This window comes from Triturus cristatus, chromosome 4_2 (assembly GCF_964204655.1).
Source record: "Triturus cristatus chromosome 4_2, aTriCri1.1, whole genome shotgun sequence".
Classification (NCBI taxonomy): Eukaryota; Metazoa; Chordata; class Amphibia; order Caudata; family Salamandridae; genus Triturus; species Triturus cristatus.
The window spans coordinates 133,848,427-133,865,443 of record NC_140586.1 but is presented as its reverse complement, the minus strand read 5'-3'; the positions used below and the strand labels follow the sequence as shown (position 1 = coordinate 133,865,443).

The following is a 17,017-nucleotide window of genomic DNA, read 5'->3' as shown; positions in this document are numbered from 1 at the left end:
TTGGCCACTCCTTGTCACGTGACCACTCGCCCCTCCTTCGCCTCACAGGTGTAAGGCACCTCGCACTACTCCTGCTGCACAGCTGCATGCTGGGCGCTGTAGTTCACTGATTGTGCTCCTGCAGTCTAGAGCCCTCAAAAACAGCCAGTGCTGCCAACAGTGATTTCAGGTCGTTCCTGCAGTCACGCAGCAGGTAAGGGCAGCCCTTTGTCCTCCTTATCAGGCAGATCGATTCTGCCTCCTCTCTCCCCATGCGCCGGTCATCACCATATGGGAATCCAGCATCGGGGGGGCGACGCAATTGCAGTTCATGCAAACACCAAAAGATGCAGGTTTAATGCGTAGCTCCTGAACGGGAGGGCAGTCACAATGCCAGTGCCTGCTTTACTGGCGATACAACACACCAATCTCTTCACCCCAAATGAAAGAGTGTGACCAACTCCGGAGGTACAAAAAGCAGCTTTATTTTCGTAGGTGAGCAGAAGGTCCCTGAAACGCTTAGCAGACGCGTTTCAGACATAGATTGTCTTTCTTCAGTGCCCGTCTCAGATGTGTCCTTCTTGTTAACGAGGGTCCGTTACTCGATGTTAAAAAGCATTGGCCACTCCTTGTCACGTGACCACTCGCCCCTCCTTCGCATCACAGGTGTAAGGCACCTCGCACTACTCCTGCTGCACAGCTGCATGCTGGGCACTGTAGTTCACTGATTGTGCTCCTCCAGTGTAGATATTTATATTTATATATCCACTCATTCTTCAATGTAAATTGCTATATATATAATATATATTTAAATAACAGACCAAACCACATTCACTGCATGATGCCATCAGTGATGTCATCAGTGATGTCATTTGAGATGTCATCAGTGATGTCACTGACCATGTCATGAATGATGTAATATGTGACATCATCAGTAGTGGATTGTGGGCGCGCGAGATGTAGTTAGTACAACTAACATTATCGGAGGAATTTCAATGGTTTTGTTCGAGTGAAATGTCCAGCTAACTATAACACCCCTAAAACCTATTGTTTTTTCATTGAATTTCTAAGGTTTTTTAAATGCTAATTCCTAACTATATCAGGCCTGAAACCTATGTTTTTTTCAAGGTACTAGAGGGAATATACAGGAGTTGGGTTGGGGTGTTGTGCCTGATGGATGGCGTGTCAAAAGATGTTGGGTCTCGTCAAGGACAGGTTTGGGTGCGGGGATCAATTGGGAGGTCTCAGGAGGAGAGCTCAAAATGTCCATATTCTGATGGATGAGATGGAAAGATAAACATGGTATGGGATCTACTGGATTGGACATTTGCCATATGTGTTTGTGGCATGAGATATGACATCTTGAAGGGAGCAGAACTCAGAGGAGATGCAGAAGGATGCACAAGGAAGTCTGAGGGAGGAGATTGCAGAAAAGCTGTACAGGGTACAGTGGATGGATGTGTCTGAGGAAGCTATACATGGAATAAGGTGTTTTCTGCAGAGAGGCACATATTTGAGAGATGTATGTATGTATGTATATATGCGTGTAGTAAGAATTGTGTCATGTCTACTTGCAGTCTGATTAAAGTTGATGAACAGGAATGGGGTGGGACTAAAAGTGCATTGTGATGTCATCAACCCTTGCCACAGTTAGCTGCTTTGCATTCACTTTAATGTGAATATCTCAATCGAATCATACAGCTTGGATTATGTTCTGACAAATAATCGCGACTTCCATGATGTAGGCCCAACAATAACCTGTCTCTTCTCCTCTCTTGCCCTCCAGGGGGAGTTGCTGAGCCCATGTCGGTGTGACGGCTCCGTGCGCTGCACGCACCAGCCCTGCCTCATCCGGTGGATCAGTGAGCGAGGGTCCTGGAGCTGTGAACTTTGTTACTTCAAATACCACGTCTTAGCCATTAGCACAAAAAACCCTCTTCAGGTGAGCCCCGAACACCTCTCACATAAAGAGTCACATTTATGGCATGTTTTAGGCTGCAGTGACTGTTGTATGTTGGTGTTTTCTAAGTGTCTTCCCAGGGCAAGTGACGTCTTAAAGTGCTTAAAACTGAACATTTACCAACACATCGGAGTCTAATAATCAGTGGCATCACTAGCGGGGTGCGGGGGGTGCAGGGGGTGCGGACCGCACCAGGTGACACCATCACATGGGTTGACACCGTGACACCAAAATGCAAAATCATGGGACCCCGCCCGCCCGTGGACCAGCCTGCACGGGGGAACCCCGCGCCCGGAGCCCAGGCAGGGACAGATTGGATACAAATGGAACGAGGAGCATGCAGAGTAACCGGGGGCCATGGGGGTGGGCTGAGAAAATACTGGTGGAGACTGGAGGGAGATAAAAGGGCGGCACCACTAGTACAGTAAATGGGGTCCACGGGCATGGGCACAGGTGCGACAAGGAGGGAAGGTGTAAGGTCTGTGCCACGAATTCACGGTGGGACACGAGGCACCTAGCAGACACAGTACAGAGTGACGGCAGATCAGACGGACATGCCCCCTCCCCGCCCCACAGATGCCCCCCCCTCCTTGTCCTTGGGAGCGTGGCACCCTGCCCTGGGGTGACACCATGAGTTACCGCACTGGGTGACACCAACCCTAGTGACGCCGCTGCTAATAATGTAGCAATAAAAGAACGGAACAATGCAGACAAGATGCAAACAATGCCAGGACGAAATTGATATTAAGCTGGCATTATTTCTGTAATTTTGTGTTACGCTTGCTATGTGAAATTCCTGAAAAATGTATTCCATTGCACCATGTTGCATTTTCATGTAAAATTCTTAAAAACGTTTTCTGCGAGTGAACGGGAATAAAGCTAAGGGTGGGAATGAAAGCAGCTGTTTTTGTTTAATTGTTTTACCGTGGAATACCGTGCGAGGGTCAAAGTTGACGCCAGGACACATTTTGCGATAAAACATAGCACTAACTGACAGATTGGCATTTCGTGTAGATGAATGGTAATTTCACATAGTTTCCCTGAAATATCACATAATTACACTAAAGCCAATTTACTGGAATTTCTCACACCCCTAAAAATAGATAAACTACATTTTTCCAAGTAATCTCACATTATGGATTCACTGGTGGGCATCCCGCCTGGCTGCAGGCGTTCAGGATGTGAAAGCAGGGTTCAGAACACACATGAGGAGAAAAATATTGATAGGAAGGGGTTACATCAACCTGTGGCAGTAACTACAAGGAGGTTACATGCGTGAAAAGGGTCTCTGAGCAAATTATTGCAGATTGTAAGCCCTTGTCCATAAGTATCCAAAATGTATTAAGAAATGACCACTTGATATGGGAAACACCAAACATGCAAACGACCTAGTAAAGCCGCTAGGTTGTTTGAATGCACCTCTAGGAGCTCAGGGAGTGAGGCAACTTAATGCAAGTGAGAAACCCAAAGGGAGGCACAGAGTATTTTTGGTGGACTTAGGTACGAGTTATATATTGGCTAGCAGAGAGATCCAAGAAAGTAACTTGGTCTGAGTTTGCAAATGACTAATATTCGACTGGGAGGTATGGGGTGCCCCAATTCTTTTTTGAATATTTAGGAAATGCATGTGTGTTCGACAAAAGAAGTTGTGTCCTGGGATGGTGACATTTCCCAGAGCATTTGTGGGGTCCCTCCATGTACACCTCACCAGTACGTATACTCAGTCCGGAATGAGGCCAGCTCTCCATGTCTGCCTGGCTGAGCCTATCTACTAGCTTCCCAAAAGCAGTGGTACTGAACCCAGTGACAAGAACATGACAGCCTGTCCCAAAGGACAGGCTGATGAGCTGGCTTCCAGCAGAAAGTGTGCCATTCCTGAAGGTGGACCATAGAAGACTAAGGTGTACCTCTCAAATATTGCTTCTCCACAGCTGAAGAAGTATTTGACAAATATACGTCTAAGTACAAAGCACCACCACAGAGATAGGCAACTGTCTTTCAATTTAAAGCAATCTGTTCTCTCACGGTTGGTATGCTGCAGGCACTGTGTAAATATTTTTATGCTGCATCGGATACAGGGTCAAGGACATGACCTGGATGGCTAAAAGAGATGGTTAGGTACAAAAAGATGGCAGTTCCCTACATGTTGGGGTTCATATATACAGCTGCCCCCTATAATTGAGACACCTATGTGCAAGCAGCCCTGAAACCAAGGATCGCGTGTCTGTAGTATGGGAACTCATTATTACACATGACGCTGTTTGACTAAGCTATTATAGCTATGATTATTCTGCTTACGGATGAACAATTTTTAATTAACAATCCGCATTTTCTTTGTATTATCCGAGCATCCTAGATAATCCTATAAGGGATTAGCTAACAACCTTGTAAAAAGTCGTCACAGGGAATTAGGTATGATTCGTCACAGGGAATTAGGTATGATGTTGAGTCACAATCAACAAGAAAAAGTCCTCATAAGTGAGGATCAAGAAATATTTTGGTGGGAAGCAGAATCCACACAGGTGTTCATGAAAACTGTAACAGCGCAGTCAACAGTGACTGGGATTTCACTATGTATTGATAAATGTAAGATATTCGATCTATGCAACTGATTGTGCACTACTTGAAGGTCATGTGGTGTGTGTAGCATCCAGTCATGAATTACTGCAAAAATCATCACACTGTGAGAAAGGTTGTTCCCACAGTTTCTCTCCCTTTTCAAACTGTGGCGTTTTGACTCAACTGTTGTCTGATATTCGGTGACCAGGCCACAGCCCAATGGGCCAGATGTGCACAGCAGTTTTTCGGTCGCAAATACTCCAATTCGGAGTTTGCGGCAGAAAAACAGCTTTTATCAACGTTCTAACCCTGTGTTAGGAGTCATTAACTTTTTCCCAACTTCTAAAACGGATTTAGAAATGGATAAGGAACTGTTATTTGGAAAGGGTGTGTTGTAGGCTTCTCTCCCAAATACCGGTCCCTATCCATATGTATCAATGGTTTGTGGAGAGGTGTGGCTCACTGGTTAGAGGCGGCAGACCCGTAAGCAGAGAATCGGCCAGGGACCAGGGTTCAATTCCCGACGCGGCAGGGTCGTGGACCAGGGTCAAAACGGACTCGATAATTCTCGCCTCGGTACCTACTCTAACCAGGAACACACTCGGCAACTCTGGGCATTAAGCTTGCCTCATCTCTACAACGGCCCCCCACAGACGCCGGGGATGCCTGGTTTCACCTTGGAGATACCCAGTAAGGGACCATCTCACAGGGAAAACCAGGACGGTTTCCCCAGCGGTCTTCAGCGCCAGGATACTCTGACAGGAGTGATAGTGCGCTTTACAAGTACACACACACATTTAGGACTGAAATAGAGGTCATGAACCAGTATAAAGTTACCAGCTACCAATTTGCTGGTCAACTTCCCCTTTGTGAATGTCAATAAACACTTGTAGCTTGTTTGGGAGTAGGTAGTGGTCCATGGGACAACTGCAAACTCTCAAACAACAAAATAGAAGTAAACTTTTCTTTTTCAACATAGCCTGGTTTCCTTTCAAGAAAGTGGGCTACATTTAAAAAAAAGTTGACTTTATTGAAATGCGATCATAGACATGGTGGTCTGCTGACCCCAGCAGGCCACCATCCCTCTGATGGGATCCAATCATAGTGAATCTCAATACGTGGCCTACCTCATTCATATAAATGAAGTAGGTTAGATTCCGACACAGTACTATTCGGATTTGTAGAACCTATATATTAGTACATAGGTTGTGCCTTAAAAATCTTTACTGGCTGAAAAAGCTTACGGCCAATATATTACAACCAGACATTTGTACATCTGACCCAATGTTCTTTATGTAAAATGTTATTCCAGTGCATTTTCTGTTAAAAAGGATCTGGTCTGATAAGGTGTCATATCAGAGGCATTCTCTGGGAGGCTTAAGAAAATATGAACCTTCACATTACATACAAACTCTACTAAGTCAAGTCCACCCTTTCTAGTAACATATCTGCTGATTTAAAAATGTTTAGATGCAGATAATTTTCCCAAAGCCAAATAAGGGGCTGATTTAGAGTTTGGTGGAGAGGGCACCAGTGGTTGAGTTGCCTCTCCGCCAACCTGGGCCTGATTCACAAGGGTAAACTTGCACTTTTGCATAAGGCCAACTTTTTTTTGGGTGTTCACAAACTTAATTTCATGACTGAAGAAACTTCCCAATCAGGGTAGAGAACTCTGCACATAAAAAGATATGTGTGGTCTCTGCCGCGAGTTAGGAGCCTCAGCGGTTGTAAAATTACTGTTAGTAAAATTAAATTTGTAGTAGCATCACAACTGGGCTGGAGTAAAAACTGTCCACAACTGTCCAGCTGGCGCTTTCGTCAGACCTTTACTCGTCCCTTCGGTCCCATGCCTGTATTCTGTAACCTGTTCCAAAATTACACCCAAAATACTTAATCTTTAATACCCACGACAGCAACAGATCAACCGTGTTAGCACACACCTGTGGAGGCCTCATTATAAAAAACATTTGCAAAATCGCAGTGCCAGAGGCGTGGGAAACCAGCAAGTGGAATCACAGTTTTCCTTGCATGAACAGATTAGATGTAGAATATCTCCTTGCTCGGTGTTACACAGCCTGCACTTGTCTTGTGCTGTTGTCCTCAGCCATGGTGGAAGATGCTGAGCACACGGAAAAATCACCAGTCTATGCCTTAAAAAGTTCATTTTTATGGCTTTGGGTTATTCCTGATTGAAGAATGTTTGTGGGGCAAGTGATTTGTAGGAGTTCAAGGTTATCCAGGCATGAGATCTCTTTGAGAAGCTTGCCTTGTCCACCACCAAGGAAATTTGTTTTATGCATTTCCAGACTCGTTTTTTAAAGGTTAGATAGCCAAGTTGCATGTCCCAGAGTCCCTTGAGTCTGGTAGATTCCAGGGCTAGCTGAAGGTAGCTTCTAGCTTGGGAGGACTCTCTATGATGGATGTCATGCCACAGCAGATGATTTAACGTGTTTGTAGTGGCGCTTCTGATCTTATGCCAGCAGATGATGTAAGATCCGTACCTGACCAAGACTTGTTGTAAAAGACCGAACTCCAGCCTTATTTGAGCCGGTGAAGTATAGGGCGGGAGGCAGAACATGGTTCTATATGCTTTGACCAGTGTGTTGTCCATATCCTTACCGTCTCATCTCCGCATTGCCTCACAGCCATAGGCATTCGAGGGGAGTAGTTTAGTCTGGACTAGCTTCAGAAGCGGGGTCAAAGTCGGCCCCATCAATTTATTCGCAAGGTTTTTCATCGTTAGAGATATCAACAATCCTTTCCTTTTTATTTCCTCTTTCTGGTGCTTAAATGACCCTTCCTTGTCGATTATAACTCCTAGATACTTGTACTCGTGAGCTGGTTCAAGTTTAGTGCCTCCCAGAAACCAGTTCCTCTGCAGGGTTTTTTTGTTGTTTATTGTCATTGTCCGAGTCTTACTCAGATTTATTTTAAGTTGTTTTCTGTAGTGTAGTTCTGCATTTCCGCTAACAGATGTTGAAGACCAACGTAAGTGTGACTAAGCAGAACTATGTTGTCTGCATACATAAGATTGGTCAATGTTTTTCCTCCTAGCTTGAGTGCGTGGGAATTGCAGGCATCGAGCGCCTTTGGGAGGTCGACCATGAATAAATTGAACAGGGTTGGTGCGAGCACACAACCCTGTTTCAGTCCTTCTGTTGTGGGGAGTTTTGAGGAGAGGTGGGTACCGGCGCCTAGTTTCACCTGCGCCCAGGAGTCTGTATGTAGAAATGACAGAATGTTTAAGATAGGCTGTGGGATGCCCCAAAGCACCAGTTTCCCCCACAGTCTGCCCCTCTCTACGTTGTAGAAAGCAGCGCTAAAGTCAATGTAACAAAGATGTAGGGGTAGGTTAGAGGTTTTTGCTGCGTCAATTAGTAAAGAGATTGTGAAGATATTTGTTGATGTGCCGGCCATTTTGCGGAAACCGTTCTGGTTCAACGGTATTATCTGGTTTGCCTCTGCCCATGATGTAAGCTCCTCTAGTATGATGCCCGCAAACTATTTTGCTTCATTATCTATCAGAGCAACTAGGCGGTAGTTACTAGGCTCGGCCTTATCTCCTTTTTTGTAAATTGGCACAATTGTCGAGCCCTTCCAAGATTCGGGTATTCTGTTTAGCTGCCTGACTTCCAGAAAGAGAGATTGCAGGATATCAGCCCAATCCTCCGTCTTTGCTTTGAACAGTGCAGGCGGAATACCGTTCGGTCCTGGAGCCCCTTCTTTCCTCCCTTTGGCAATCTGCTTTTTTATTAGGAGTGACAGGGGGCTGCTATCTACGCATGAAGGTGTGTTTTCTGTGCCTGGCAACTTCTCCTCCCTCATCTCAGTGGCACATGCTCCAGCTTGTTCTTCTGGTGGCCAGCTATTAAGAGTTTGTGCTCTGACGCCTCCCGTTTGGTTATTAAAGTGAGTAGTAAGAAATTCTACCCAGATTGCTTCTGAGATGTATGACGCGATGCCCTCATGTTGAGGGTGGATAATCCCATTCACGGTTTTCCAGAAACGGGCACTGTCATTGCAGTTTGTGTCATGTAAGAGTTTTGCCCAGGTTGCAGTCTCTTGATCTCTGCTGATGTTCCATTTCAGTCTTTTGAGTGCTGCCCTTTGGTCCTTCAAGAATGATCGTGCGCTAGCGTTTCCCGGGAGTCTTGAGTGCTTGAGATTTGAAAAGTTGGATTGCAGCTTCGGCCTGAGGATTTGTGTTGTTTACTGAGCATTTGATCCTTCTTAAGTTAGAGGTGAAAATGGGCCCCAAGGTTAAGTCTGGCTTGATAGATCTAGGTGCAGTGGCTGTTAGCTGAAGTTCCTGTGGGCGAAGGTCGCTATCCCCCTCGTCCCCCATTCTGAACCCAAGGATGTGTTGGAACAGAGAGAGGCTTGCAAAGGTGTAATCCATTATGGAGCTTGTTGTTGCAGAACAGAATGAATCGACTGGACGGGAGTCATCAGGGAATATGCTGTTTAGCTCTCAGATGTTTAGGTGTTCTAGATCATCTAGAAGGCGGCTTTTGCAGCATTTCTTCCTTCCATGCAGTGGGGTGCATTGTATGGGGATGTTGTGGATTCCAGTTTGGATAGATACCTCCTCTCCTTCTGCAGAGCCAAAGAGCTATTGGTTCAGGTCCCCTGCCAGGATAAACATTGGTGTTTTCATCTCTGTTGCGTACTTTGCCACTTGTTCAGTGAGTTTTTTTAATCTTTCATTTTACGTTTAAGATTAACATATGAGTTGAGTAGGCACACCTCTGTTTCTTCGGCCTGGAGGAAGACGGTAATTGTAACTGCTATTATTGCAGTTGCCATCGAGCCCATGAGAGTTGCTAAAGGTGTGCTTGTTGTGGATACGTAGGTGGCAAGCCCTCCAGAGCGATGTCTGAATCTACCACACCTTGTCGCTGGTGTAGCCAAGCACATGTAGCCCTGAATGTGCTGAGGATCCGTGAGCCAGGTTTCTTGCAGCAAGATTATATCGAAAGTTCTAACATAACTCAGGAAACCCGGGTCCTCTATTTTTGTTGCTAAACCATTGATGTTCCACGAGCATAGTCTAAATGGGGTCCCCTTTACCCTGCTGTGGCCTTCGTCCTGTGAGTGGCGTCAGTCCTCCACTGCGCGTGTAATTATAGTACGGGATATTACTTCCCTGTTGAATCGTTGGCTTGTGAAGGTGGCTGCCATCCATAGTGTTTCTTGTGGGTCCAGTTGGCTGCTAGCACTCTGTTGTCAAGATCTACCCCAAGCTCCTCTAAGTACGCAGTTTGAGTGTGGATGATGTATCTTTGGTCCAGGGCTTGCGTTGCTTTGTAATAATGGAAATGGGTAGGCTGGTTTTTGGAAGGGGGTGATATCAATACCCCAGTCTTGGAATGTGCCCAGTTCTGCTAGGATTATCTCTGCAATTTTACTTGAATTCTACATTGCCTTTGTGGCCTCTGGTCTTTGTGGGTTGGCAGTGCGTATGAACTCTATGGAGAGTAGATCCTTTGAGATTATGCCGGCGAGATTTGGGATTGCCTTCATTAAACTTATGATATTACCTCGATTTAACGTATCCTGATGGCCCTTGGAAGTGTATAGGGGGTAGAATACAAAAGCCTGTGTTTCTTGCTGCCTGGTTCTTGGTGTTTGTGTTACCGGCAGATGTAGATTTGCTGTGGCCATCGGTGCGGATTGAAGTATAAAGCTGGTTGCTTCTTTGAACTGTATTTCCACTTGATTACTTGATGTTCCTGCTGTAGAGTTCCTTGGGTTTGCCTTAGATGTTATCAACTTGGGGGGTATTTGTTTTGAATCTTGTGCACCATCCTGAGCCACTTTATACGGGAACCACCAGCTGGGGCAATCGTTAGATGGTGGAAGAGGCCATTTGGACTCTTTGAGCAGTGTATCCTGGTTTGGCCTGTCTATCTTTCCAGTGCATCCTCTTCTGGGCCCGTTGTTTGAGATCATATTAGTGTCTTTGCACATTATTTCTGTGGGCCTCAGGGCCCCAGAGTTGGCCGCCTCTCCACTTGCCTGTTGGAGGTGTACAGGGTAATTGGATAAGGCCCATGTCTCTCCCCTTGGGTCTTGGCAGTGTGGTGACTGTTGACTGTAGCCTCTGTCGAGTTTTTTGTTAGGAGAGTAAATGTAGTACCTTGTCTTTTTTTTTCTTTGTATTCTGCACTAGCCCCTGATGGGGTTCCTTGTCCATTTTCTTCTATAATTTCCGCATGTGCCCTGGCTTTGTATGTCCATGTTAGGTCATCTCCTTGTTTCGGGGAATTGTAGGAGATGTTTGGGGACCATTGTGCTTGATTTAGAATACTCGAGTCGCCTAAGTTAATGTCCCGTTGTTGTGAGAACCTGAGAAGATGGAGAAGTAGGCTGTTGCATTTATGGGGGGCATCTGGTTGCGCCCTTTCCTTTTCTTTTGGCGGCATTGCTTAACATTTAGTTTTGGCAATCCTCCATTGCCAGGCTCTCCTGTCTTATCAGTGTTCTCATTAGAGTTGCCTGTGTGCGTCTTACTGTTTGATTGATCGTTGTTTGTTCTCTCCGCGGTGTTGGGATTACCCTGGCCTTTATTTGTGTTTCCTGCTGTTGCGCTTTTTATGTCCTTTATCATGCTACTTAGCATTGAGGGCAGAGTGGATAGTTTGTCGACGATATGGTCACAGTTGCAGATGAGGTGAGTGTCGGATTGCGCTCTCTTCATCAGGCTGTTCAGGTTTCCCAATTTCTCATCGATGCCTGCAGGGAAGACTGCCAATGTGTTCAGTAATGTAAGCTGGATCTCCATCTTTTCGGACTGAAATTGCAGTGCTTCGACGGCCAGTCGTATTGTGTTTAATAAGGAAGTCTGAGTACCGTCAGATTGTTCCTTTGTTTGCGCACTCTCCTTTAGGCCGTTTTTGATCCGGTCCGTGTGAGATTGGTCCGGGGAAGCTCTTGGGTAGGGTGCTCCCTTTGTACCTGATCTGGTGAGTAAGTGGCGAGCATGTCTTTCCATTCTTGTGTATTCAAGTAACCCAACCTTCTAAAGAAGTTTAGGCGTACCAGTATAAGACAAACAAGCAGTTCAGTCACAGCAATGCAAAAGATCAGTAACAAGATTTGGTGCTCAGAGAAGAGTTTCTGGTTCTCTCTTCTATACCTAGGCAAAATCTAGAATTTGTCTAAGTTAAGTCCAAACTAAGAAGATGGTTCAATAATCTAAAGGGATCTCAAAACTTAGGGAGATGCAGAAAAATAGGAAAATGCGGAAAAGAGGGGGAAGGTGTCAGCATCTCAGAAGCTCAGTCAAGAGGCTTCTTGGGACAGGGGGATAAGTGTTAGCCTAAAACACACTCAGCAAAAACATCAAAGGCCAAAGGAAAGAGTTCTGAACTCAGACAGAGTGAACACTGGATATTCACAGACAATTTCCTGAGCAATACCTCTCAGGAGCTTCATTGTCCTTTTCCATTCTCATGTTGTAAGCTTGCAACATTTGCAAAATGTCCCACACTGAGCATGGGAACGACATCATCATTGGTCACCCAAGCCAAGTTGCAACAGTGCAGAATAGGACCCTTCAGTTAATGCTCTGCCTCTCTCATGTTCCTTGTCAAACTTCTTTTCACAGGTTCTCTCTCTCTATCACTAGTAAGGTGTTGTATCTATTCTCAAACTAACAAACATGTGAACACACCTGTAAGGAAAGAGACATGCAAGCAGAAAATGAAAGAAGTATTTTACGCAGAATGGAAAACAGGTCTAGTCAGGACATCCTTAAAGTATTAAATCAATGGTGCACATTTAATATGCGTGTGCACTTTCAAACACAAATACATGTAAACTGTCAGTACATTAGAGTCATATTACATGTGGCATTAAGTAATTTTTTAAAATATGTTTGTATGACTAAGAACTACAGTTGAGCGCAATTACGAAACTTTAGTGCACACATTACATAAATCATTTAGGTTTCTATAGTGAATACATTTTCAACAGATGATGATGGTTTATTCATCAAGTCTTCAAAGAATATATCATGTAATACGGTTAAGGCACACAGTGTATGTATGAATTTTTATAATTGTACAGTGAATGCACTTCAATAATGATGTCAAGTGCAACATTTTACATTAATGTCGTTAAGCCACACAGGAAGCATGTGTTAAGTGCACTTTTATGTTGTGTATTTGTGATGTGTACGGGTGGAGCCAAAATTACGGTGCTCCAATCCCCCCTCTGATTGTGAATCAAGTGATCACATCAAGAAAAGAATCTAGTATTAGATGGACAATTCACAATCTGGTTGTTTTCATCATTGTTCTTCTGAATTCCCCCAGAAACATCATGTCATCATAGTATTTGCTTTGCTTATTTTCTGGTTCTGTTTCTGTTTTTTTTCTCCAGTTCTTTTTGTCACCTGTGCACGTTTGTATCCTTTTATAGATTATAAACAAGAATCAATCAATCAAACAACATTTGTAAAGTGCAATACTGTCACCCCTAGGGGTACCTGGGTGCTGTGTCTCCATCAAAGAGTCAAGTCTCGAGTCTCTTTCTGAAGTCTGCCAGCGAGGAGGCTGTGCCGAGATGCAGGGGCAGTTCATTCCAGGTCTTGGCAGCAATGTAGAAGAAGGAGCAGCCACTGCTGCGGCTGCGACGGATGCAGGGTGTTTGTGTGAGGGCAAGTGAAGAGGAGTGCAGGTGTCTGGAGGGTTGGTGGAAGTTCAGTCAATGGTTAATGTAGACAGGTCCAAGGTCTTGGAGGGCTTTGTAGGCATGCATCAGGATCTTGAACTGGCATCTCTTCTGGATGGAGTGCCAGTGGAGATCTCTGAGGTGGGGGTAATTTGAGTTAGTTTGGGGAGGTCCAGGATGAGTCTGACTGCAGCGTTCTGTATGGTCTGTAGTCTTCTGAGGCGCTGGGTGGAGATGCCGACTTAGAGGACTGTGCCTTAGTCAAGGTGGCTGGTGACGAGGGCCTGAGTAGCGGTCTATCTAGTGTTGGTTGGGATCCATCTGACGATTCTGCAGAGCCTGCAAAGTGTGTGGAAGCAGGTGGAAGCAACTGCGTTGACTTGTCGTTTCATGGTCAGTTGCCTGTCAAGGATGATGCCAAGGTTGCATGCATGGTCGGTCATTGTGGGTGTAGGCCTGAGTTCTGCAGGCCACCAGCTGTGGTTCCATGTGGAGGCATTCTTCCTGAAGATCAGTACTTAAGTCTTGTTGGATTTGAGTTGGAGGCAGTTATTCCTCATCCCTTTGGCTACATTGGCCATGGCGTTGCAAAAGTTGGTTTTGTCGTTAGAACGGTCTTCAGTGAGTGAGAGGATCAGTTGAGTGTCGTCTGCATAGGAGATTATGTTGAGTTCATGGGATCTCACGACATATGCGAGGGGAGTCATGTAGATATTGACCAGGGTGGGTCTGAGGGGTGATCCTTCTGGAATGCTGCATATGCTGTCTTTGGGTGCGGAGGTGAAGGGAGGAAGTCAGATGCTCTGTGTGCATCCTGTATGGAAGAAGGTGATCCACTTGAGGGCATCTTGCTATGTTGTAGAGTTCGTTGATGAGGTTGTTGTGGGAGACAGTGTTGAATGCCACAGAAAGGTTGAGGAGGATCAGGGCTACAGTTCCCACAAAAGAATAATGCACAAAGAGTAATTATCTCTAAGGGTTTCAAAATGCTTCCAAAATTTCCACTCCCTAAGTTTCCAAACCATCTGCCTATATCAGAAATCCATTTCCTATTGCTTCCCAAGCACCTCTTGGTTCCAACCCTTTCAAATCCCTCTTTAAGTAGTCGATGTTCTTAATACATTTATTTAAGCCCTTACATTTGTCTGGAGTGCAAGTGCAACATTGTTGAACTTTTTAACATCCGACAGACTCCGCGCTCATTTGCGAGAAGGATGTCTAATGCAACTCTATTCGGCAAAACTATTGATCGGATCGCAACCATTTCAGTATCTGACAACTTATCAACTACATTAGATAGCTTCCTAATCTTATGTGAATTCAGTATCACTCCTACAGATGGTATTACAGCACCAAAGATATCTCCTAAAATGTCACTAGCGCTTGCACCTCTCCTTGCTCTCAAATGTTGTTCCCCTATTGGGTCATCAAGTTGTCCCACGTGATAGGTTTTGGGAAAAACTTTCCCAATGTAACATGTTCCATATTATCTCTTGGGTAATCTATATTATGCATGTTTTCCACAAATGTGATCAACTCCTGGAACAATAGGATCCTGTCCATCCAAATGCAAACCCCAATTTCCACGAAATTCAAAAGTATGACATAACATAATTTATATCTGTTGTAGATTTTCTAATGAATATGCATAATTTCCCCTTGTGTTGCCAATCTAAAACTAATGCTGCTAAATTTCCCACTAACCTATGCTCACGTTCTTCTTTGTTCCATTTAGGTACTTTTGAATGATTTGCTGCTTTACCCAATATGTCTCTTCATCTGTCTTCTACTGAGTCTATGAATTTCTTTTCTACGCCTGTTAAGGAACATCTACCAGTATTAAGTATGTGCCTCATGACTACTCTAACACAGTCTTCTTTTTTTCACACCTGCGCTAATAGCAAAACAAAGTGCAGGTGTCTTTTCAGCATAATATGTGCAAATGATCTTCATGATGCTTCCTTAGCCCTACCCCGTGTTCTTCTAAGTGACAACTTTATGCTCTCTCACCAGACTTAGGCCTCGGTACTCTACTTAGTAGTTTGGGCAGAATCTATTAAGTTCTTTCTAATAAATGTGCAGTTCAAATTCACAAATGATGCCATCCAGAATAAGTTGACTTAGTCTGTTTAGTGGCAATGCAATTTCAAAACTCAGTTCAGCCACAAGGTTCACTTCAAGGAGGCTCAATTAAATGCAAATTGTTATAGCAACATTCCCAAAATGCTCTCTCCCAGTCATCAACAGGTAGTATGTCCATTCAGGTGAGGTCACTTAGGCCAGATCCTTCAGTATCATCTGGAATAATGTGTGGCACACGTACTTCAGACAAACTGCGTCTCCCTCTTTACTGTCTTCTATGCCACGTCTCCAGGCACAACTCGCTTTATTGCTGCACTAGGCCCTTTGCCAGGGTTTGCATCAGTCACAGTCAGCATTACAGGATGGGAACTGCTGTAGCAACTTTAGCTGTTGACTCTCTTAGACTCTCTCAGCCGAACAAGTGCTGTCCCAGCTTCTTTCTGGTTTCCAACAGCTTGACTAACCTGCTCCCTTTGTCTCCATGTAACCACTGGCACTTCAGGGACAGGTGCTGTTATATCTTCAAGGGGACAAGGGACTCTGCGAGTATGGGCTACATGCACCCAGTTGGGGAGACCTCCGCAAATAACAGCTTTTGTAGTGACCACAATGACCTGCTAAGGACCTCGCCACCGAGATTCCAAGCACAACTTGCTTCACATACTTCTTCATACATAACCCAGTCACTGGGACCGAGGTCATGGCACTGCTCCTTGAGGTGGGGCTGTAGCCTCTCCAACCTAATGAGACACAGAATGTACCACATTAGCCAGTCCTTTGCATTAATCAAGAATCATGTAATCTGTAATGTTCATATTCGCAGGCTCAGCTGGCAGCCTCATAGCTCTGTCCATGATTATTTCACGGGGAGACAATCCTGTTCTTCTATCTTGGGTAATGTGTAGACTCATCAATACAAGAGGCAAAGCATTAGGCCATTTCAGAGATGCCAAAGCACACCCTTCAGCCAATCTGGATTTCAAAGTGCCATTGACCTGTTCCACAATTCCGGAAGCCTCCGTTCTGTAACCGCAGTGTAGCCTCTCTTTGACTTGCACATTCTTTCCACAACATCTTCAGGACCTCATTATTAATATGACTTCCTCGGTCTGACTCCAGAGACGTCAGGAAGATAAAATGTGGTATTACCTCACTCAACAACTTAGCCACTGTGAGACTATAATTCCTCCTGGTCAGGCAAGCTTCAACCCAATGCAAGAAGATGCAGACAATCACTAGGACATATCTCAGCCCATTGCACAAAGGCATCTAAAAAAGGCCAATAACATAATGTTGAAGGGACCTCCTGCTCTCCCTATGTGATTCAGTGTTACTGGTGTTCTTCTGCCTACATTCTGCTGCTGGCACACAACACATCTGTGACACAACCCTTCAGCCATCAGTCTAAACCTGTGGTTAAACCATGTTCGCCTGAACAAACTCACCATGGCATCTCTACCTACATGTGCAGGTCCATGATAATATCTCGCCATTGAAGGTAGCAAGCTATCTGGCAACACAGGTCTTCCATCTCCCGAAACTCAAATGTCATCCTCATTTCTTTTGACACAACCAGCTCTAATCAAGCCTTTCGGTTCAGCTTCTGACACTTCCTCCTGTAACCTCTTAACTTTCTCCCAAGTACCATGTGTGGTTAACATCAGATTGCATTTCCTCTCATCTGATTTTTCATTGTGGTATTCCCCGTTAAAGGTGCAAGCATTCAGGGCTCAATATCTTGTGGTTCATCTGCAGACTTGT

General features: G+C 44.9%; 1 protein-coding gene across 1 annotated transcript in view; it reads left to right on the top strand.

The window, feature by feature from the left end:
* The window catches only part of MARCHF9 (membrane associated ring-CH-type finger 9), a 437,962-nt gene that overhangs the window by 309,778 nt on the left and 111,167 nt on the right, over positions 1-17,017 (top strand). Inside the window, exon 2 of the mRNA XM_085600804.1 lies at positions 1,766-1,921. Within this exon, the coding sequence (XP_085456930.1) occupies positions 1,766-1,921 (156 nt within the window). The remainder of the gene's footprint in view (positions 1-1,765; positions 1,922-17,017) is intronic.